The 22721-nt window shown below is 40.0% G+C and overlaps 3 protein-coding genes across 5 annotated transcripts in view; 1 reads left to right on the top strand and 2 right to left on the bottom strand.

The window, feature by feature from the left end:
* Positions 1 to 3773, bottom strand: part of LOC136422189 (centrosomal protein of 290 kDa-like) — a 42059-nt gene extending 38286 nt beyond the window's left edge. Inside the window, exons 1-4 of the mRNA XM_066409833.1 lie at positions 3658 to 3773; positions 2441 to 2638; positions 1952 to 2009; positions 1403 to 1508 (exon numbers count right to left, since the gene is read on the bottom strand). Coding sequence (XP_066265930.1) covers positions 1403 to 1508; positions 1952 to 2009; positions 2441 to 2614 — 338 coding nt within the window. The 5' untranslated portion in view covers positions 2615 to 2638; positions 3658 to 3773. The remainder of the gene's footprint in view (positions 1 to 1402; positions 1509 to 1951; positions 2010 to 2440; positions 2639 to 3657) is intronic.
* Positions 3774 to 4824: 1051 nt separating this feature from the next.
* Positions 4825 to 9670, top strand: LOC136422188 (coiled-coil domain-containing protein 34-like). The gene is made up of 6 exons (XM_066409832.1): positions 4825 to 5042; positions 5607 to 5735; positions 6615 to 6759; positions 7202 to 7390; positions 7607 to 7826; positions 8507 to 9670. The coding sequence occupies exons 1-6, from the start codon at positions 4840 to 4842 to the stop codon at positions 8725 to 8727; spliced, it is 1107 nt and encodes a 368-aa protein (XP_066265929.1). The 5' UTR covers positions 4825 to 4839; the 3' UTR covers positions 8728 to 9670.
* A 696-nt stretch (positions 9671 to 10366) lies between these two features.
* LOC136421722 (bile acid receptor-like) lies at positions 10367 to 21774 on the bottom strand. 3 transcript variants are annotated; one of them, XM_066409232.1, is made up of 10 exons: positions 21693 to 21774; positions 19445 to 19636; positions 18009 to 18108; positions 17449 to 17589; positions 16418 to 16986; positions 15482 to 15640; positions 14401 to 14500; positions 12529 to 12642; positions 11299 to 11516; positions 10367 to 11218 (listed from the first exon to the last, which is right to left on the bottom strand). In XM_066409232.1, the coding sequence occupies exons 2-10, from the start codon at positions 19589 to 19591 to the stop codon at positions 11210 to 11212; spliced, it is 1557 nt and encodes a 518-aa protein (XP_066265329.1). In that variant the 5' UTR covers positions 19592 to 19636; positions 21693 to 21774; the 3' UTR covers positions 10367 to 11209. The 3 variants fall into 3 exon arrangements, with proteins under 3 accessions (XP_066265329.1, XP_066265328.1, XP_066265330.1); XM_066409231.1 differs by having other exon boundaries at positions 10367 to 11516; XM_066409233.1 differs by lacking the exon at positions 14401 to 14500 and adding an exon at positions 14178 to 14265 and having other exon boundaries at positions 10367 to 11516.
* Positions 21775 to 22721: the final 947 nt, after the last annotated feature.

Raw genomic sequence — 22721 nt, 5'->3', positions numbered from 1 at the left:
GCGCCACCCTCCCCACAGTTTTGGCTGGTCGCATCAGGCTGACGTTTATTTCTGTTTTGTCCCTCTCGGTTCACCGTCAGTTATTGTCATCAAAGAAGCCTAAAAATTCAGAAATATTCCTATAGCTAGGCTATCTGTAATCTGTAAAACATTATCAAAGTTTCAAGCCGCGGCGGCTGAGTTGAATCCGCTTTCCTCCCGTAAGAAATGGTAAACAGGCGTCAGATATTCTATTCCACCAATCACAGTGTGTCGTCTCCGTCGCGTCAAGAAATACCGACCAATGACATGCGAGTCTCGCTACTCGCGTGATTTCAGCTAAGCGTGAATTTGCGAGATGTTAGAGGAATGGCGGGGATCGCAAGGATCGCACGACAAAGCGGCTGTTGGAAGGCTTGAATCGACAACTTTTGAAGACATTCAGTGCAGTTACCGGAGAAATTAACCGTGGAAAACATGGGGGGAAAATGGACGTCTTTATGGCGTTCTTTCTCAAAGTAGGGTGTCAAATTCCTCATTATGTTCAATAATGACAGGGAGCATACGGGACAAGTGTTGAAAAATTTTAATTTTGCCGACTTATTCTGTGTGTATTTTTTGTAGGACGTAGATACGTAATAAAGTTTTGTTGTGCTTGATTTTCTTTTCTTTGTCGATTGTATACAACATAGAAATGTAGCTTGTGTGTGAACATTCGATCTTACCGCGATGATCGACGGCACGCCTCCCCCCAAAATTAAGCCTGAAACCCTTGTGTAATTTTTCACCGAAAGAGATGTCATTAAACTAAGCTTATTCTATCAAGAAATTTGCCCCTCAAAATGCAGGAAATAGCGTTTCAGAGGGTTCTAGATTCCAAAATTTTCCGGGGGAGAATACCCCCGGACCCCCCTAGGATGGTCACGCCTTCGGCGCGACGCCTCGCGCCTTCGGCGCTCGATATGTTCTTCCCGACAGGAAAATTGAAATGACGGGTAAAAATTTCAGGCTGGCGAGAACACTGGTCTACATGCTACAGGAAAATTTTGCTATTGTTTACATGTATGATAGTGGTGGTGTTCTTGCAATCTCTCTCTCTCTCTATCCAATTTAACGTCTTTTGTTCCCCATCATCTGGGGGTTAGACGTGCTTGCACATGGATGGGGAAGCCCCAGAACTCCTCATCAGTTTTTACGGCTGGATGCCCTTCCTAACGCCAACCCAAACCCTACTGCTGGGCTGGGAAATGTGTGTTAAGTGCCTTTCCCAAGGGCACAACGTCTGGGTGCATGTCCGGACATGTCTGGGTACTCCACTGGGGATTGAACCTGGGTCTTATTGGTTCATAGTCGGATGCTTTACCACTGTGCTACACAGACGCCAGACAGACAATAGTGTAAATATTTACAGTTTTGTACAAACCTGGTGTTGTCTGCGGCTGAACCCCCTCCTGCTCCTCCTCCTCCATATCTCTTCAGCTCCTTCACCTCATCCTTGAGGGCCTGGATCTGGTCTTCATTCTCTTGTTCTGTATTGTGATAAGGAGAGTGTTCGAGTTTTAGACATGCAGGCTTCTAGCTAGGCATGCGTCCATGCGTCACTTGGACGCATGATACTAAAATAACAAGGAAATTGGACGCCCTATTTTTCAGCTGGACCCCCTGTTTCCCTGGTAATTACAGACACATGTTACTGTGTTACAATGTCACTGATGCTTTTTTTGTCCTACCAGACACTGGGACAGCATAAAACAGCAAAACTTTGGATAATACTTGAAAGATCTTACCATTTCCAAAATCACATCCACTTGCTTGGGTAACTGCTACTTGGCATACTAGTATCTTATTACCTGGATGTCTAACCTTCATCAAGATATAAAATCATACAAATCCACCATGTTCACCATGCAAAATTTCTGAAACACTTAACACTTAGATTAAACACCAAATCACCATTATGTAGTACACTCACTTGATTTAGCATCTGTCTCCAGCTCTTCCATAAGTACCTTTGACTCCTCTGCTTTCTCCTATACCAAGAAAGGGAAAAAGAAATTAAACCAACAGTTTATTTATACTGAAGACCACTGTATAGGACAATTCCCAAATATAAGAACTAAGCTTTGTTTCACATGTCAATTATCATCTTCAATGTTCTGAATTCAGACCCAAGTGATTAAAACACTGCTATACTAGTAAATATATGATGAGGTATCATACTTACATCAGGGCTTTGTCTAAAGAGGGTAACAGAGGCGCTGCGCCCCCATGCCCTGATCCCGAAAAACATAACCTATCAGAAAATAATACCCGCTTCTGGAGTGGAAGTTTAAATACCTAGAGAGACAATTGACTTGTAGCTGAACCAAGCGTAACCCAGCACCAAGAGACCATGTCTAGTGATATAATAATAATAATAGACGTTATGCAAGGACAACAACAACAATTTTATTTTACTTACGTTCATGATGGCTTGAGTGACCTTGAAGAGGTGTATGAGTCTCTCCGGGCTCTCGTTGAGTTCCCCGGACCCTTCTGCCTTGGACAGCATCTCATACATCATGTCTGACTCATCCTCTCCCATACTGTCTGGGTCCACCCTCATCAGGCGATCCCAGTCCACCTGGGGGGCCATGGCTGAGGGCTAGTCTTCACAAACCTGTACAACAACAAGAGTAGAGATTCACTGTTAATTGTAACTGGTTCAGTCTAATTCACCGTTAAGGGTTGTCAGTGAATTATTGAAGAGGGTCTGCATGAGGGGTCCCAATAAGACTTTACGCTGAATTCAGAAGAACCCCTACGTATTACGCTAAAATCTAGGAAGGCAAATACATAAAGTTTGGTCGCCTTGCTACAAATTGTGTGAACAAGACAGCTTTCCCTACGAATTATGGGCAAAATAAGCTGCCTACACCTTACGGAAAAGAGCACGCAGACCCTCATTCTTGAAGCGTACTTGGTTGCTTAAGCTTTAATTCATAGCACATTATCTGTTATCTTGAATTCATCATTAAGGCATTATTGACCAATCTTAAGCTTCATACTACGTATCCTGAAGGCAGATGCCAGGTTGCCCAAAAGTCCCAAAGTAACGTCCATTGTGTTGGCATCCGCAGCCTAATTTTGCCAGACACCCCATGAATACACCACAGAACCTTTTTCAAGAACAAGCCAGTCGCCCAGTCCTCATAGATTTTTAAGCATTAAACATTTCCAAGATCCCCCCATGGAGACCCTCCTAACTACTGAAAGGGAAAACAACACCATTATAGATGGTAACCCCAACAACATGAAAGTATCCTAGTCATCAAGGCCAACACCTGGTTGTGCCAGTGGCCACCTGTCCCTGGCCTATATTATAATTATCACTAGATTATTTTTTTTATCACTTAGCTACAGATTATCATATCACTATCGGTAACCTTCAAATTTATGGTTTCAAGATTTTCAAAACGTAATTTTTTTTCCTGCTATAGTTTTTCAAAAAGGTGTGCGTGAGAGTTATTATCTTTTCTTTCAAGTTATCAAAATTATTCGAGGAAACTCACTACCCCCTCCAAGTCGTTACAACAAAACAACGGGACACAAAATCATCAGAGACATTTCGTGCTTTTCAGCGCACTTTTTCAGCGCTAAGCGAAATACTTGTGACTCATACAGTTGTACTATACTAACCTTTGGTATTTTCAATGATCTCAGATGGCCTTTGACGACGAAAACATCGCTAATGTCAACAAAAATAAAGCCAACTGGCATGAATCGACTGTCGCGCCGCCATTTTGAAACTGAGGTATTTGTTATGAACCTCGTTCCCAGGATTTCAATGGGAAAATTGCGTTGCTAATAAAGTGCCCTGTGTAAGAGAGTCTGGGGCATTTCATCATATCTAATATTTAGGGGTGTTAAAAATAAACGTTTTAATGTCTATTAATAAAGGTAAATGATGAATGATTATGAAATATGTGTTAAAAATTAATATTTGTACTATAATTACTTAATTTATGAGTTTATCGATATACTAACTTGGGTATTATATATCTAAGAAAATGTTATCTCCTTCTTTATAAGTGGTTTATTCCATGTCGTAGAGGATGACGGGATAAGCGCCATTTTGAAAACAAAACAAAAACATTCAGCTTGGTTTGGAGACAACTTTGCTTCCGATTTCTTCCATTTTCGATCAAAAGAAGATAATATTCCTCATCTCTCGTAAACATTCAGCTGTAAGGAACATTTACCAGGTAAGGCTAAGACAATTATTCTCATAGCGACGGTATAAAATGTGTTCAGGTTAGGATAAGATAGCTATTTGGGGGAGGGGGGCACAAACTGTTTGGTTTTTGTTGCCATAGATTCTTTAATACCTGTTGAATCAAAATAACACAAGCTCAAAGAACATAGCTAGATACAATTTTGTAGCACAGGCAATAGACACAACATAGTTTAGAGGAGCAAATACAATTTAGTCATGCAAAATAGCTGTAGATATCCTAGTAATATCCAAATAATTTTATGTGTATAAATTTTGGTGTCTGCAAAATGCTATGGCTGTTTTTATCATTTCTAAACTTTTAAATCAAATTGCAAAGAAAAGTGAAGAAAATCACTGTTTTCATTAACACCTGGGTTATTACCTACCAGGATGACAGCAGATTATCAGATTAGATTATTGATTGAATTATGTAAATTAAAATTTTCTCTGCCACCTAGTTTTTGAATGCAAATGCGTCACTGTCCATCATCGTGATTGTTCGTGTTGTGTCCAACTGTTTTGTGATTCCAAATTTCAAACTCAAGAAACAAACTTGACAAAGAACAAAAAAAGTAAATACACTCATGTTTTATTACTGAATCTAAATGGAGATGACTGATCGGTCCTTCTCTACAGCTGTGACTATGTATGCGGAGATCCGAAGCCGTCCCCAGTCCAGCCCCATCCACCCCCCGTTCCATCGCACCCTGGCGGATGACCTGGCCACTGATAACATCCCGCGTCTGGAGGCAGGGAGGAGGAGGGCACCGCCACGGTACAGCCAGCCAACCAGGAAGGTGCTCAACAGGTGGGTAATGTTTCCTAAGAAATTCCTTAATGTTCAAACTGTAGTTCCTATTACCTTCAAAAGGGCTGGACAATACTGTGACAGTGTACAACTACAGGGTGCTGGAGACCTGATATGTCTATTCAAGTAAAAAGCGGCCTAAAACTGGAATTCTTCGCTTCCTACGGTACAGTAAAGTCAAATCTTTGGCTGGGTAGAAATTGATTAATCTCCAAGCAGATCTATAGGTTGCGAAGACCGTATCAAACTGGCAGAAGAAGTACGTTTTGCAACCCTATACAAGCTCCTTCTTCCAGTTGGATACGGTCTTGGCAATCCATTGGGCCTGCTTGGAGACTAGAAATTGATAGCCCCAAATGGCATTTTGCAAACATCTACAATCACCGTTTTGTTTGTCAAAAATGATGGAATGACCATAACTTTTGCCTGTCATCAGCAATGAGATTGCATCAAATGCCAGATTGTTAGATACATGTACAGAAAAATCTTTTTTTTTCTTGCCCCACATAATACATTTTGTATATTTACTGTATTTTGAAAAAAAATCTTTTTGTGCTATTTTAGGACCTACTCAGACGAGTCTTTGACTGGCTACTCCACGGACTCCCTGCTGTCCATCCTGTCACATGACAGCTACACCACACCCACTGACTCCAACCTGTCAGATGATGAGTCCAAGGGAAAGCCATACAGGTGAGGGTAGTTGTTATCAAAATGCAGTTGGCCAAAGTATTACAGTATTTTCTGCTGTGTTCTTAAAGGTAAAAGTAAAGTTTAAATCTTCTCCCACCAAACTTGGGGCTTAAGCCGGCTGACTTTGTAGATCGCCTGAAGCTCGCCAAATTTCAAAATCGCCCGAGCGTCGGCAATATTTACCAATGAAAATCTCCGGTGACGTCCGTTGAACACTAAAAATCCCCCATGAGATGGTACCATCTCTTAGACATGGACGAAGTCAGTATCGACTAACCTGGTAAAAGGCCAATATTTGGATCAACTTTGATTTCTAAAAATCGCCCGAAGTCCGCGTAATCGACAGGACGTCGGCCGTACTTTGGCCATAAATGCACATTTGAAGCTCGCCAACATATCGGCCGAGCTGATCATGAATTTCTTATTTGTGACGGGGGCTTTATGGCTGCGCCCATCTCCAAATCGAGGCCTTTGGGCCATGAGCATGACTACAGTAAAGGACTAGTCCACTGCTAGAGTGGTAGTGATGTTTGTGTTCAAGTGCCATACTCTTTTCCAAGTGCTTAGGTCTAAGGCTAGCAGAGAAAGCAGTATGTACCATTTTTTAAAGTCTTTGGCATAGATACTACTATGACTCAGCAGGGGATCAAACTCACGACCTACTCAATGCAAAGCAAACACTCTACTGACAGTACTGAGTCTACTCACTTGGTCATACCACTTGTAAAAGTAAAGACAGTGGTAATCTAATACTTAGACAATGGCACAGTAGGTACTGAACGTGAAATCAATTTTTAAGTTCTTCCCCAGCCCCCATGCATGCATATACACAATTGAAAAAAAGTGTTCATTTGATAACATTTAAAATTGTTTCCGCAGAGAAGAGAGGCCTCCTGATCCACCCAAGCCCAAAGCTCCGCCCACCAGGAAGCAGAAGAAGGAAAAGAAGGCGTCTCACTGGGAGGAGTGGGTCGTCAGAAAGACTCAAGAAGAGAGGGAGAAAAGGAGAAAACAGGCATGGAAGGTAAGAAAACTGAACAGCATGGATGTCCTCTGAAAGATTACTAGAAAGATTTAATAGAGAAGAATAGAGTGGCATTGAATGGCCAAGTGTCTAGGCTAGCAGACACGAGATCAAGAGGTCGCGGGTTCGATTCCTGGCCATTATGGCTAGAGGTTATGTGCTTGTGAAAGGCACCTTACAGGACTTTCCTCACTCCATCCAGGTGTAAAAATGGGTACCTCACTTTAGTTGGGAAGGTAAAAGGCGGCGGAAGGAGAGGGATGAGCTCCGCCTTCTAATACCGTGCCCTAGACACAGTGGATAACAGCCAACTGCCCCTACGGCCTCAAAAAGCTATGGGACTACCATTACCTTTTATAACGCTGGAAGAGCTAGTCAGCTCTATATACTGTGTACATATCTAATTTAAGAGTGTTGACCTTGTTTCTTCTTTTCTTATCAGGAAAAGGAAGAGAAAGAAGAGGAAGAAAGACAACAAAAGGAGAAAGAAGAAAAGAAGCAGATGACAGATAAGAAGCACAAGGAGTGGGCCGAGCAGAGAACACTGCAGCAAAAAATACAAAGAAAGGCAAAAGTTCGGCAAGAAAAGGCTGAGAAAGAAATAGAAGACCAGAAAAAGCAACAAATACATGTGAGAACATCAGAAAGATCCTTTAGTATAACATCTAAGTTTTCAACAAAAAAGTGTCTATAATGATGCATTTTTCGAAAACATAATACTTTCAGTTTGATAATAAAAGGCATGCTTGCAATTTTGGCTGATTACTTATTCTGATTTTAGTATGATGAAGACCAGTTAAAAAATAAAACAATGCAAGATTTATTTTCAAATATTTCTTTTTGACAGGAAAAAGCTCAAAAGGAATATGACAGGTGGCTGGAAATGAAGCAACAGAAGGAAGAAGAGAGAAGGCAAAAGGACGAGGAGGATAGAAGAAGAAAAGAAGCAGAGAAAGAGGAGAAACAGAAGCAGGCAGAAGAGGTGTACAATGACTGGCTAAAGAAGTCCAAGACGAAACCCAGGCCAATGTTTCACAGTTTTGGGTACACAGGAGGAGTTCTAACAGGTGAGTTTGTGTTTGATCTAAAGATTGTGTGAAAGTGCTAGTATTGTTAATATATGTATCTACTCTGTAAATGTTTGTTTTTTAAGTCAACATGAGTTCAAACATCTCATGCCTCAGAGACTCCATGAAATAATTAGAGTTTCTTGTATGTTTTGTTTAATTGTAGTTCGGTAATTACAGACATAAGGTTTTAATTGATATTACATTGTGTCTATTGATCACTTCCAGTCACACTATGACTATATTCAGGAAACGTGACTAGAATACGGCGGATATATAACTGTGAAAAAACATCACCTCCCCATGAAATAGTAGCTTCTTCCATTTACCCCATGACCTGTCATGTCTGATATTTTGTCACTCATGCAAGTCTGATGACCTTGTGGGGACACCATCTTCCCACTCACTTGCTGCCACTCTACTGACAGTATATTCAGATCACTACAGACACAAAAAGAACATAAACAAATTGACACACAATAAAACAAAGCCTCCATACACGGAGGCAACAAAGAAACTGTAAAACCAAAATGATGTGATTTTGTAGAATATGCAGAAAATATGTTTTCAAAAAGTGCTTTAATTTATAGCTGTTATCTTTTCTAATACAAGTACTAGTAATAGGCTGGACCAGTATACTAGCTAACTTATCAAACTGTTTATCATCTCCCTACCCCCAGGTTACCATGACCGAGCGGCTTACCCCATTCCCAGCTTCTACAACCCCGTTCCCTGGATGCCCATACACGTGCCAAAGGAGAAACAGCCAAAAGTCCCCAGCAAGAAAAAGGGGGGAGGTAGAAAGAAGAGCCAACACCAGCCGTCACCCCCTCTGCTGTGGAAAGAAGTCGAACAAAGAACTGTCCGGAAACAGAGCTCTCTCATCACAAGAAAGAGATAGAAGGAACTGAAATTATAACAATCTTAATCAAAATTTTCAAGGCTTGTATATAAGTTGTTGGATGTCCCTATGGCTCAACTAGTAGCATCCTCACAGTTGAGCTCCTGGTTCCAATTAGTTGGTAACTTGGAGACCCTGGTTCAAGTCCAGGGGCAAGAACATCTCAGTTGGGGCTGCACCATTTTTTGGAAGGGGCTTAAAATGGAGATGTCTCAAGCACATAAAAGGGGAAGGGCTAGCAATCCCTCTGTAAAAATATACCGTTATAGAAACAGCAAAGAAACTTGCTGACCTGTGTGCCACTAGGCACTACAAAGATTTGAAAAAACAATATAAGTTGTTAAGCTCTTTTTAGATACAAGTCAAAGCACAGGGAACCCAAGTTTGCAACTTGTAATATATTTTTGCTGCTGTTCCTTGCAATGAAGTTGTCAGCAATACGTTTTGTACATTAATTTTGTAACTTCAAGCACTGTACATAGATATAGAAAGGTACTTAAGAATAAAGAATAAGCATTGAAAATTAAGTGAGGATTTTTCTATTGTTCTAGGGGATAAAATTGAAGAAATTTTAAGCTTAGCAACAATAGTGTGGCATGTTTAAAATTGACAATGTTGTTAATATAATTGTTCTGGAGTTGAGTCAAAATGAAGAATACATAAGTACAAAGTAGACATATATGTGTCCTTGCATATTTATTTCTGTCCGTTTTTTACAACAGACAAGTGAGAAATTATGATAGTACACATGATACAGATTGTAAATTCTATTTCCTACAGTAAGTGTATTAATTTTGGAGAATGTACAGTATTTCTTATGTAGAACAATGTTAAACCACACATACCCAGTAAGGCACTTGATAAACTCAAATCACATAACAACCAACTGTACACTTTACACAAAGATTGTTCATATTATATTCAAATATGCTAGAAATGATCTTAACAAAAATTTACAGTTAGAAAAAGCCTTAGATATTATTGACAAGTTATTCAGGTAGGTATTTGGGTCTATAAAATTTAATACATCATTACAATGTTATGGGAAAGAAGGCCTGATATTCAAATGTTGTTACTTTATTATACACTTAACAGTACATAAAGGAACATATGGTTTAGAGACATTGCAAAATGTCTTAGAGTACATATGAAGATATGTTTCTGATAGTCTCGACTCTCTTGAAAGGAGTCTTAGAAACAATCCCAATGCAAGAGTTCAAAACTTCCTAAACATTAGTGAAATAGTGGCTGGGATAATTCAAGTTGCTCAATTGTCTACATTGCTGCTACATACTGTAATTCTTGATTTGTTAACTGTAACTTAATTTTAGCTGATTTAACGGTCACAAGTCAACAGCTAGAATTTCATTATCGCAAAAATTTGATCACTAATATTTGGGACAGTAATGTTTGTTCCCACCGTTAAAATTAAGTGCCGTGACCTACTCCATTTCCCCCCAACCGCTATATTTTTCTGCCACTATATTAAAGTGATTTACAGTAGTACTGTTTATAGTACAAACTTTTGAATAAAACGTTGTCAGAAATCAACCCAAAATGATAAATGCAACCCCTCACACCGTGCCTGAGCAGGGTTCAAACCTCCGTCCTCTGGATTCACAGAATTAATTCGCAGAAATTCATAATTGTTCTGTAAATCCTTTTTATCCATCCACCATACATACTTTCCTAGTTATGTATACTACTAATCACATGTATTTACTTCTATTGAAACCACTTGCAGTTGACAGTCTTGTTAATAAATTGTACTTTAAATACAGTGCATAGATACTAGCTTACCACAGTCAGTTCTAAATTTGATACATAATGGACATAGTTTTTTGCTACCTAAAACCACTTCCCACTAGACTATTGAGGTTAGTCAAGAAGGAAATAATTCCTTTGATCACTCATTCAGTTTCTGGCATGAGACCTTGACAAACTCAAAACCCAAATCTTGACAAGTTCTTATACATTGCTACATGCTTCTAAGAGCATTTTATATGGATCTAATTCTGTGACACTGTAACAGCGTTGGTCCACACAATAACAATTTGACAGTTGCATAGTTGCTGCACTGAAACATCATTCGATTAGAGAAAAGAAAATACAAGATCATCTGAATTTGCTATTCATTGACAAAAAATTGTTCTTGTGCAATTGCAATTGTTCTTGTGCAATTGCACCACTTTCAAAAACTTAGAATTTTAACTGTCACAAACATATGGTCCAATAGGCATATTCTTTAAAGTTAAACTATATCAAGACACAACATAAGTCCCATAGGAAAATACTGGGATAGTCAATGTTCTTTCCAGTAATCTCATTGGCTAATTAGTCCCATAGCTCAGCCAATAGTGGTGTCAATTCGAAGTTTCAAGTTTTCATGTAGGCTTCATGCATCAGTGTTACTGAAGGTCCCACAGCTTAGCCAATAGTGGTGTCAATTTAAAGTTTCTCAAGTAGGCTTCTTGCATCAGTATTACTGAAGGTCCCACATCTCAGCCAATAGCGGCGTTGATTTAAAGTTTCTGGTTTTCAAGTAGGCTTCTTGCATCAGTATTACTGAAGGTCCCACAGCTCAGCCAATAGTGGTGTCAATTTGAAGTTTCTGGTTTTCAGGTAGGCTTCGTGCATCTCGCCCAGAGAGCGCAATTCGGTGATCCTGGCAGTGATCTTTGCGAAGATGTTGGGTTTGGAGTAGTTGATGCTGCAGTAGGTCTGTAGAGCAGTAAGGTAAGGCTCCTGAGCTTTCTCAATGACGTGGTAGTTCTTGATGAGCGGTCGATCTGAAAGACAGAAATTTATGTTAGTGAATAGTTTCAATAGGTTGGTAAATCACTGAACAGCAAATTTGTACTCCGCCATTTTGTTTCATCAAGGGTTGGGTAGTGACATTTTTGCCAATCATGCAATCCAGACATGTTTCTCTACATAGCTAAGGAAGCTGACCAATCACAGCATCTTTGATGCTGATATTAACCAATCAGATGACATTACATCAGCGTAACAGCCAATGATATTACACCATCTAGAGTGTACAGTTGGAAAGATGTTTTGGAAATCGGTACGTGTGATTGGTCGAAGGAAGGACGCGGAATAGAATGTAGGGTTTTTGTAACCAATGACCATGTTTGTTGCAATGGCTGTTTTGTTCGCAGTCCAATGATACAAGAAGGTATGGAAACTTAATAAAAATATTTCCATTCTAGTGCCCATTGTAAAAAAAAAAAAAAAAAATTATGGCTAAGGTGATGAGGGGGGATACAAACTTAGTCACGTTTGGGACTGCATTGTTCACACTGCAGCGCCACCTAGCAGTGGGAAGTATATTGCCTTGAGGAAAGAAGCAGGAGGGCTACCGAAACATTGGAAGGTAATTGTTATTAAGCCACACTGACTTCATTCTATGGAAGACATCCATGCCTACAGTACCCTTTTCCTTAAAAAAAATGTTTGCAAATATACTGTAAATCATACAAAGAAGCTGCAATGACCAAAAATATGACATAAATTGCAAACAAATATAGGAGACTGGACACTAATGTCATAGACTCCCAAAGTCAAAGAGGAAGATGTGACAGAACAAAAATGAATTCATTGTGTGGTATACCATGTCTGGTGTGTTCATTCATTTGCTCAACCTTCCTGACCACTTGGATCTTATAATAAATGCAACTTATTTTTGGCCTAACTTTTTTTCCTTCACAAGCCTCCATCAGTTTTGGGGTGCCCAGGTGATGTAGCCAATATAATCAAATCTGTATGGCCATGTCTGTGTACAAAGAAGATTTTCCTTACCTGGTGACAGAAGGACCACAGCAATGATGAGTGCATAGGTGTTGTCATCCAGCTTCAGATCCTGCATCTTGAAGTAGAACTCCTTGAATGATTCCATCAGTTGTGGGTTTCCACCTGTAGAAACAAAAAGATATGGTCAGGCATAGGCATCGTGTGGCACAAGTGGTAGAGCATGCGGCTGTCAAACAATGGGACCCAGGATCTAATCCCGGGTGTGCCCAGAGACATGTCCGAACTTGCGCCCCAACGTTGTGTCCTTGGGAAAGGCACTTAACACGTCTTTCCTCACTTCACTCAGGTGTAAATGAGTACCTAGCTCATCTAGCCACACCCCACGCACGTAAAAGAACCCACCACACCTTTCGAAAAAGAGTAGGGGTATGCCCCGGTGTGCGATGGTCCAAAAAACCTTACAGTCTTGTGTACGTCTTACGTACCGTGCTAGAGTCCTCAGCTTAATGAGGTTGAGCACGTAATGAGAAGAAGAAGAAGGAAAATGTGCTATGGCAGTGGTAGAACTATTTGCAAACACCAAATTCTCGACCAGTCCTCTAGTCTTCTTTGGGGTAATTGATGAGAAGGACTCGATTGCGCAAAACGCGTCACCTTCCCAAAGTGTGATGCTAGCAATGGGTCAAAGGTGGTAAGTGATTCCAATTTTTATGTTGGAAAATAGAAACACCTTTTCCGTAACGTCAGCTATATCATACCTATGCCTGGATAACTTTCGATACAGGTGTTTTGGACCAGTCCATATTTTACAGAATTGCACAGGCTTCAAATCTGTATTGCTTTCATGGAATGATTCAAAAACACTTCATATCAAAAATTTGAAAACCGTATTTGGACGTAAGAATTGATGTTTTGTTCGAGGACACCACATTTTCTCAACTACCGGCACATTTTGCATTGAAATGTGTGGGGGTATGACATAAATAAAATACAGCGTATTCCGCATCACCCTCGGCCCCAGCCCTCCCGCGGGTCAATCCAACCAACACAGATTAACTTTCATGCTAAGCAGGGAAATGTGTTCACCATGGTGTATTGTGTTCAATTCATAAAATTAATAATAATTATATGGTATAATTTCAAACAATATTTTCTTTCATAGACTAAATCATCTTTTTATTACAATATCTTTTCCATCGAAATGCCACAAAGCAGAATCAACTTCTTATCAAAATGTCTTTTCTGTCAAAATGTCTTATGTTTGTAGAAGTTGAAAGAGAAGTGATTAAACTTTCAACTCCAAAGCTGTAGCTATTCTTAATAGATTTATGCCAAAATTGTTAGAATGATGAGAATTTCCTGGAGATTACATGTGTTAACACAAGGAGGTTTAACCTCCTTGGTTAACATTAGTATTATATGGAATAAGAATGATCATAGCCAGATACATATCATATTAGGTAGGAATGAATGTAATAGGACACAAATTATCCATGTATTAACTAATTGTGATATATCATTTGTGTAAATTAGGAAATGTATTAGACAATTAGAGGTAAATGATACACATCGAGTAATCCCAACTCTCGATAAGTGTGTTAGGTTCTTTGACACCTAGAGGTTAGATGCTTGAGACCTACCCCATACCTGGACAGAACACTCAATGTCCCGTCAGAAGTCCTGATCGCTGAACTTACCTAAATTTTCCGTTATAGGTTGGCCGGGAAGGGGCCTTCTCCAACGCCAAGAACACCTCACCAGCATAAGCGCCTCAAAAGACGCACCCTGTTTAATAGCAGAATAAGATGGGTAAACGAATTGCAGGGAAGGCCTGGGTTACCTTCCAACCCTGCACCTACCTGGGCCCACACTGCAGCGCCCCCTAACGTGTGTGTGCAGTACTGCAGGCTCTGGACTTACCGCTGCGAAGATAAGCTTGCCCTTGACCTCCGTGTACCTCTGGCCTCTCGAACGATTTGTGCCAGCAACCCAGAGTGACAATGGCTTCAAACGTTCCAGCCTGAGGGATCAAGCCATTCTATTAGGTTGATTGACTGATTTTCTGCACTACTAGCAGTAGGCAAATTACGCGCATGCATAATTAGGCAACCTACGATCTGATTGGTTGAGGAGTACTCAAGTATAGCTCCTTGATATGACTGCAGGGAATCTACAGTTTAGCAATTTAAAAAGGCATCAGGCACTAGTATTTGGAACATTATCTTGTAATTATACAAAAATACATATTACAAGAACTCGCGAAATACAGAAAGTTGATTTGAATTTCATCACTCAGATTGGAAATTTTATGTCCCTTGCATACAGGCGGGTGAAAAAAAGGGTAGTGTCAGTAGGTTTTCGCTAGGGTTGGTAGGGTAGGGTAACCAAAGACACAACATTTTTTCCTTGGCCTAAGGAAATCATTTGATATAGGGTTCATATATAAAGAAGCAGAAATACATACATTGCAGCATACTGTACTTATAATTATGGGTAGCAATATAACAAAAGCAAACACTAGACATTAGAAAACCTCTAAGTATTGTATACATATTGGCATATCAATACTGTCTTGCCGCTCTAGACTATCCATATACATGTATGTGTGATGTACCTCATTCTAAGCCTATCTAAAGTACTACAGTATTACACACATTTTAAGCTATACCTACCACATACATGTAGGATAAAGATATCCTAAACCACTTGATATTTTCAAGTTAAGAATCTCAACTATCTGTCCATCATTTTATTGCACATTTCACTTAATCTAAAAATGAAATAAAATAAAACAAAACAGAATAAAACAAAATAAAATAAAATAAAATAAAACAAAATGAAATAAAATAAAATGAAATAAAACAAAACAAAACTAACCTAAACTAAACAAAAGTAAACTAAACTAAACTAAACTAATTGAAATAAGCTAAAATAGTTCAAAACTTTGCGCAAACATCCCAGCAACATCTATTGGACATATTGAAGGTACAACTATACCAACCTTAAGGATCGCTATTTGATCTCCCTCGCTGAATGACATGAAGCCTTCGAGGCACTTGGCAAACTGTACGAGTCGCTCCACCATCAGAGTCACTCTCTCCTGGAACAGCTCTCGTCGATCCTCCACAGTGGGCAGTTCCAGCATTCTCTTGTACATGCCCTATGTGTAAAAACAAAGGAAATGAATCTTTGTACATATAGAAATGAATCTTTATTGCCTTCGCCGTAGGCAGAAGGGTATAGTTTTAGTCAGGATTTGTGGAGTGATGGTGTTGGGGATATAACTCTTGATGCCATGGACAGATGTTGCTGATTTTTGGTAGGTAAGTTTCTGTTGGGGAGACAAAGGTCGAGTTCGAAGATGGGTCCTCTGGGGGTTTCCTTTGGTGCTGCAGTGAACCTTTTGTGTTTGTCGGTTTGTTTGATGGTGGCATAACTCGAGAGAAATTAAATGGATCGTGACAAAATTTAGTATGTTGTTGGGGGTCGGGGAAACAAAGGTCAAGTTCGAAGATGGGTCTTCTGGGTGGTTCCTACGGTACTACAGTGGGCATTTTTTATCTTTCGTTTATTCATTCATGAAGATTTACCACATTTGTGGAAGGATTGGCATAACAGGTGACTATCACCTTTTCAAGATGTCAACCCGGACCAGGCTGTAAGGTTTGATCCACTCAAAGTGGAAAGGACCCCTACTCTTTTCGATAAGTGTGGTGGGTTCTTTAACAGGCTCTCCTCAAACAAGGGACCTCCTAACTATTTTCTCCTGAGTGAAGTGAGGAAAGCCATGTACAGTACCTTTCTCAAGGGCATAACATCAACAGGACAAATCAGGGGACCAAAAATTGACCATGACTAGCAGAGGTGGTCACTAGTATAGGTTTGACTGTACTTGCAAAGGTTTCACGAGTTTGAAGTCAAAGGAAGAAACACTAACCTTCTGGCAGTGTATCGTGCCTGGCAGAATCTTTTCCTTGGCCTCTCTGCAAGCCGTCAGCAACTTGTGCTGCTCACTGGTCAGCGTTCCTATAGGCACTGAGCTGGTTGGCTGCTGAATATTACTGACAGGTGAAGGTGATCTCTGATTGGATAAGTGAGAGGGCCAAGTGTTTTGATTGGCTGAGAACACAGCTGTTGGGTATGGATCAGTTGAAAAGGCAGCTGGTGGGTACTGATTGGTCAAGAAGGCAGCTGGTGAGTTCTGATTGGTCGACAAGGCAGCTGGTGAGTTCTGATTGGTCAACAAGGCAGCTGGTGAGTTCTGATTGGTTGACAAGGCAGCTGGTGAGCTCTGATTACTTGAAAAGAACCCTGAAGAAGGTGAACTCTGATTGGTCAGATAGTTGGATGGTGAGTCCTGATTGGTCAGATAGGCAGGTGGTGGTAGTGAGTCCTGATTGGTTGAGGACTTCTTGAGTTGGGTTTCAGGAGGACCTGGTTCATCATCACCTTTTCTTTTCCGTCTCCAAAGAAATTTTGACTGAATCTGGACATTAGTAAGAAGACCTGGAAGAAAAGAAAACGATTGTTTTATGAGGGCAATGTATATCTAGATTCCCAATTATCTTTCTTACCAATATCACTACTGTGCATTGCTTTAAGATGATCATTAAAAAAATAACTCAATAGCATCAACCTTGTCTTGACTTTGTCTCAATTTTTTTCCCTATTGGACTTTGTAAAATTTGTCTTCACATATCAATTCATAGTTTTTGTTTAAAGACATTAGATCTTACTCCAATCACTGACGAAAGATGGTGGATGCTACCTGAAACATCTGAATGTTTCCAAATCTATCCAGTAGCTTCAGTAACTATTATCTTGCATATGCAAAAAGGGTATATATTGACCAAAACAAGATTTGGCAATGGTGTAAGATTCACACACGAATTCCTAGAATATTTCCAAATCAATAGTAGTACCATACTAAAGGCTCCGCTCCTGAGGCATCATCAAAAAATAGCTTACATTCAGATTTCATGCCGGCTGCCTTACACTTCCTGAGCCGACACTCCTGGCACTTCCTGCGCATGTAGGTGTCCATCTCACACTTCCCGCCAGACTTGCACTTGTACGTGGCATTGCGCTGGATACTTCTTCTGAAAAACCCTAGAAAAACAAAAAAGGGACGCTTTTGTTTGTTTTTTCCTCCATATAGGTATTTCTTGAACACTCAATACAACTAGACATGTTTATCATTTCCACACTTAAGTAATATGGTTGTGGCAACATTGTTGTTCAGCACCTATTGGGTCACATGACATTCTTGAAAGAGACATGACTGTACAAATGTCATGAAAATATCATCCTGACAAAATCAAGATGTTGTGGGCGAATCTAAGGTCTAAGGTAAGGTCTAAATCAAGGTTCTAGCAGCCCTTCAGGCACTTAGTGAGGAGGCCCAATCAGCCCCTAACAGCAAGTGATTGTGTAACACATACTCAAGTAGATATGTGATACAAACAAACAAATAAACAGTTGGACACAGTACAGCTGCAGGGAAGCACATTTTTGAGATAATACATTACCTTTGCACCCCTCACAGCTGAGTGCACCATAGTGGAACCCTGAAGCCTTGTCTCCACACACCACACATGCAGTAGGGTCCACTGGAACTTCAACTTCCACCTTTTGATGATAGACAAAAGGGACAGTTTAGAACACAAGGAAATGTCAGAATTGTTTTCTCTGCAAAGCCTATAGGTATCGTTTAGCCTGGCTTCCAGCCTTTTAGCTTGAGCCCGCTTCCTATTGATTGCTGGGATTGCCCTAAAGCTAACAAGGCTGGGAGCCAGACTCTATTGTTAGCTTTGAACAATGGACCGATCCGGTTCGAACACTAGAAGCCCCGCCTCCTGTTCTATTTCGAATAGTCCGTCAAAAACAGCCTTTGACGGACAAAAACGGCCGCGCGCGCATGGCTGTCGAATATGCAGACTGTCTTCTGTTGAGCTTTTTTGGCTCTGAAACCCTTTCAGAGCGGACCAAATAAAAATGGTATGCCTTCTTTGTGGACTGATGTATCCACCGAGCAGGGTTGTTTGAGGAGGGGGTAGATGTAGTTACGGTGAGGGCGTTATGTTTTCGGTCAATGCGGAAGCGGGTTGCGTCGCATAGCATTACCTTGTTGGTGACCATCAGTGCCCGATTTTTGACAAGCAGTCGATGCAAGTGTAAAACAGGGTACGTATATCTGTGACAGGGTTCCCACTGTGTCGACTGCATGAATTGCAGCTGCATGTCCTTTAGTAATTATACTATCAAAATGCAATTCTTTTACATACCGTGTCGCATTCATATTAATCAGTTTCATACACAAGTACAGAAGAGGCGGAACTCTGTACTAGCGGACTTTGTAGTAGTTGGCAATGTGTTTCAAGCTCCCTCCTCATGAGTGCCCGAGCTATTTTCTTTTTCATTTTGTTTTTTTCCTGAGGTTGCATGCAGCCAATACAGTGAAAAACCTGTGACAGATGTACATACCCTGTTTAACACGTGCCATTTCTGTCCAACTAGCGCTGTTCTTGACGGAGGTATTCCAAATAGAATAGGGGGTTCTATATGTTCGATATGGTGTTCGACTGGATCGGTCCATTGCAAAACAAACCAATTTCTAAGTTAAACCTGAGTTTTATACATAATTATATGTAAAATGCATTCTCGCATTGAACAATTTTGACATGAGAGCTATACACGCCTTACCTTCTATTTTACACAATCACTGAATAACACTTTTGAAGTAATTTAGGACCCAACAGAAAATTATTTTGTTAAGTTTCTCTTTATTTCGCTTACTGTGATACAATATGTATTTCCAGTAAGCTTTGAAAAACATTTATCATTTGAATACAATTCAGGACCCAACAGAAAATCCTTTTGTTAAGTGTCGCTTTGTTTGCTAAGTGTAATACAAATACATATTTCCAGTAAGTTGTGAATACTATTTAGTTTTTTTTTTACATACCTGAGGTTTTTCTGCCTTACTGTCGAATATCTTGTCGAAGATGTCATCAGCGATAGAGTCACAATTGAAGGGGGAAGCGGCTGGGTCCATATCGAGCATGCTGCTCACAATAGAATCGATGGACAGTTGTCGTGTTACGGTCGCCATGTTTGTACTTCTTCTTGTCTTCTTTCGCAACCAGTAGAATTCAACCTAGTGTCAACACAACAGACATGTACAGTTGTAATACAAATAATTTTGAAAAAAAAATATTCTAACACTACAATCAATTTACCTATTATACATATCCTGCTAATCTTGTATTCAATACTTTACGTCATAGAAGGTTAGACATTTAGGTAATAATATACGCCAAAAAGCAGTTACTCCAGCAACTGGATATGATTTTAAAAACGGTCAGACGTTTCAAGTAGCATCCACTAGTATAGACCACATTTTGGACACACTACACTTGTAGTTGTGACAAAAGCTATTCTTAGTTTTTCGTGTCACATGAGAGGGATAAAATCCAATTTTTCACTTTGACTCAATGGGTAAGCCTGCTACAGCTGGAAAAACAAGTCCTTTCAACACCCACTTCACTGTACACTTCACTATTCACAGTACCATGAGACAACATATGACTCATATACATTGTACACAGCTGGGGGACACACCTATGGTAAAGCCTCTATAATAAAGCATCAAATTACTTCCGGTATACAATGTCAGTTATGTAATCACAATGCTGGGTGGGGTATGGTTAATCAAGAGATCCATGCTCTTTGACGTTTAGACAAAGGTAGGTAAAGGTAAAGGTAGTCCCATAGCCTTTTTGAGGCCAATTAGGGGCAGTGTGCTGTTAATACACTGTGTCTATATGGCACAGGATTGGAAGGTGGAGCCCATCCCCCTCCTTCCACCGCCTAAAGTTTTACCTCCCCAACCGAAGACAAGTACCCATTTTTACACCTGGTTGGAGTGAGGAAAGTCGTGTTAAGTGCCTTTCCTAAGGACACAATGTCTAGCCAGGAAGGACAGGAATCGAACCTGCGACCTCTCGATCCCGCGTCCACTAACATAGCCACTCCGCCATTCAATGCCACACAATACCACTCTTGCAAAACAATCTTTGTCTTTGAAGTCTTTGAAAGTTTGAAGTTCAACCGGAAAACATTTTGCATTCTGCAAACTAAAAGAACCAAACAAACGCACTGACCAATTACTAGAAATACTAGAGACCCACCTATACATTATGAGATATAAAAACAACCTAGCAACAGACCTATGGTAGAACAATATGGAAAACTACAGTGAGATTGTCAACAGGTGAACAAACAAAAGTAGTTGGGCCTCCATTGGCCTTGTAGTTGTACTTTTGCAGTAACGTCCAAAATACATGACAAGTTATGTACCTTGCACAACACATCACAGACGTTAAGACCAAAATCTAGCAAATGCCCAATCCATATGGTCACGCCCAAAAGAGTGCAAACTAAAAAGAGTTACTGAAAATACTTATTTACTTCAGAATAGAATGAAATTAAATATTTCACACGGATTTAATTTCGTGATGGAGAGAAAAAGGAGTGTGCGCTATGGTTTATAATTATAGTTTGCGGTTGAAACAAGGGGGTTGGTAGGCAGAGGACAGTACAAGTATTTTCGTACTACTACTAGGTTTCAAGTTTGTGGCAAAGAGTTTAACATACAGCTAAAACCGTGAATATTAAACCACCCCAACAGACAAACATTTAGAAAGCCACAACAAAATTATAAAAAGAAAGAAAATAACTGTACAATGTGCCAAACTTGTACTACATATACTACCTTATGTCTCCCTTATGTCACTAGTTACCAGTTCGATCTAGAAAGTATCATAATTTATGGATATGAATATGATGGAAATTTTCATCACAAAATTATCATTTCAAACAACACCTGGAGTTACATATACAGGACTAAGTCGTGAAGGGCTAACTAATGAAAAATTTCATATAATCAGTCCCAACTTGTAGTACCGGTTTGAACTAACATAGATAACAACAGACGTTTTAATTCTCGAGCCAAATACATACATGTATGCAGACAACATATCACAGATCAAAGTGCCGCATTTTCTAGTTTTCTCTCGTCACAATTAGCACAACACATCGCAAGACAGTACCACAAAAGTATGTAAAAACAAATCTGCAAGGAAAATAGTGCGAAATCTCTGAGTATTTTAGAGAAAATCCGATGTTTTTCGGGGGAAAGAGTTTGTACCTACCTTCTTCTGCTACTCTTTTCTGGTAACTACGTCACGTGACCTTTGACCTCCCCGTGACTCACCGCAACAACACGCAAATACATGTACACACATCCAAACACACGAATGGAGTCACGAGTATTTATATTTGATAGCTTCCAGGTACTAAGTATTTGACTATTACTCAAGAAGTCTTCTTTCCTTCTTTAGATGTTTATATATGCTTACCATCGTCTAAACATAATACAGCCTTTGACCAACAAAATCTGGCAGCTGAAACTTGAACGGAAGATTTTATATTCAAAGACAGGATTGAAGGGGAAACGCCCCTTTTCCAAGGAAGTAACTTTACTTGTATTCTTTTGAAGCCTTTGTCGAGAATCTTACTTTGCTTATGACTAAATCGAACACAAGGCACTGTATCTTTTATCGAGTCAACGTCTTGAGAACGCTATAAGACCGTGTAAATTTCCAGAAAGTTTCTTACGAACCTCTATCGTCATAAGGTCAATGCCCTCTCGGGTAATACTTAATATGGGGTCAATGGCCTCTCGGTCAATCTTTTATGTGTGCAACGAAAAGAATGCCCGCTCGGTCAATCTTTCTTTGTGAAGAAAACTTTATTTTATTCATGATTCATAGGGCGTTGGTTCAACCAAAGAGATTGTAAACCTCCTTGGTTCAATTTGTTCATCGCGCATGCATGGTTATGTAACCTCCAAGCAGATGTTGGGGGCAAAATTCATGCGTTTTCCTAGCGGCCCGTTTAGTTTGTAACACCAAGGAGGTTTAAAAACCTACTTGGTGTTACAAACTCCTAAAATTGCGTGGACTTCATAAGGTTACATGTAGACGATCCAAGCCGGTTCCCGGATTACGATTTTCTTCCACTGCCTGGACTTTGCAGGAACATGGCTGATGGCAAACGGGCGTGTAGCGTTACTACCAAGGAGGTTAAACCTCCCTGGTACTACTGGTACAGAAAATAAAGGTCCAGGTCCAGAGGACTAGGTCCAGGTTTGGTCCTGGACCGGATTTATAATATTGCGA

Source organism: Branchiostoma lanceolatum, chromosome 16, assembly GCF_035083965.1.
Source record: "Branchiostoma lanceolatum isolate klBraLanc5 chromosome 16, klBraLanc5.hap2, whole genome shotgun sequence".
NCBI lineage: Eukaryota > Metazoa > Chordata > Leptocardii > Amphioxiformes > Branchiostomatidae > Branchiostoma > Branchiostoma lanceolatum.
This window is presented reverse-complemented; position numbering and strand designations above follow the sequence as displayed.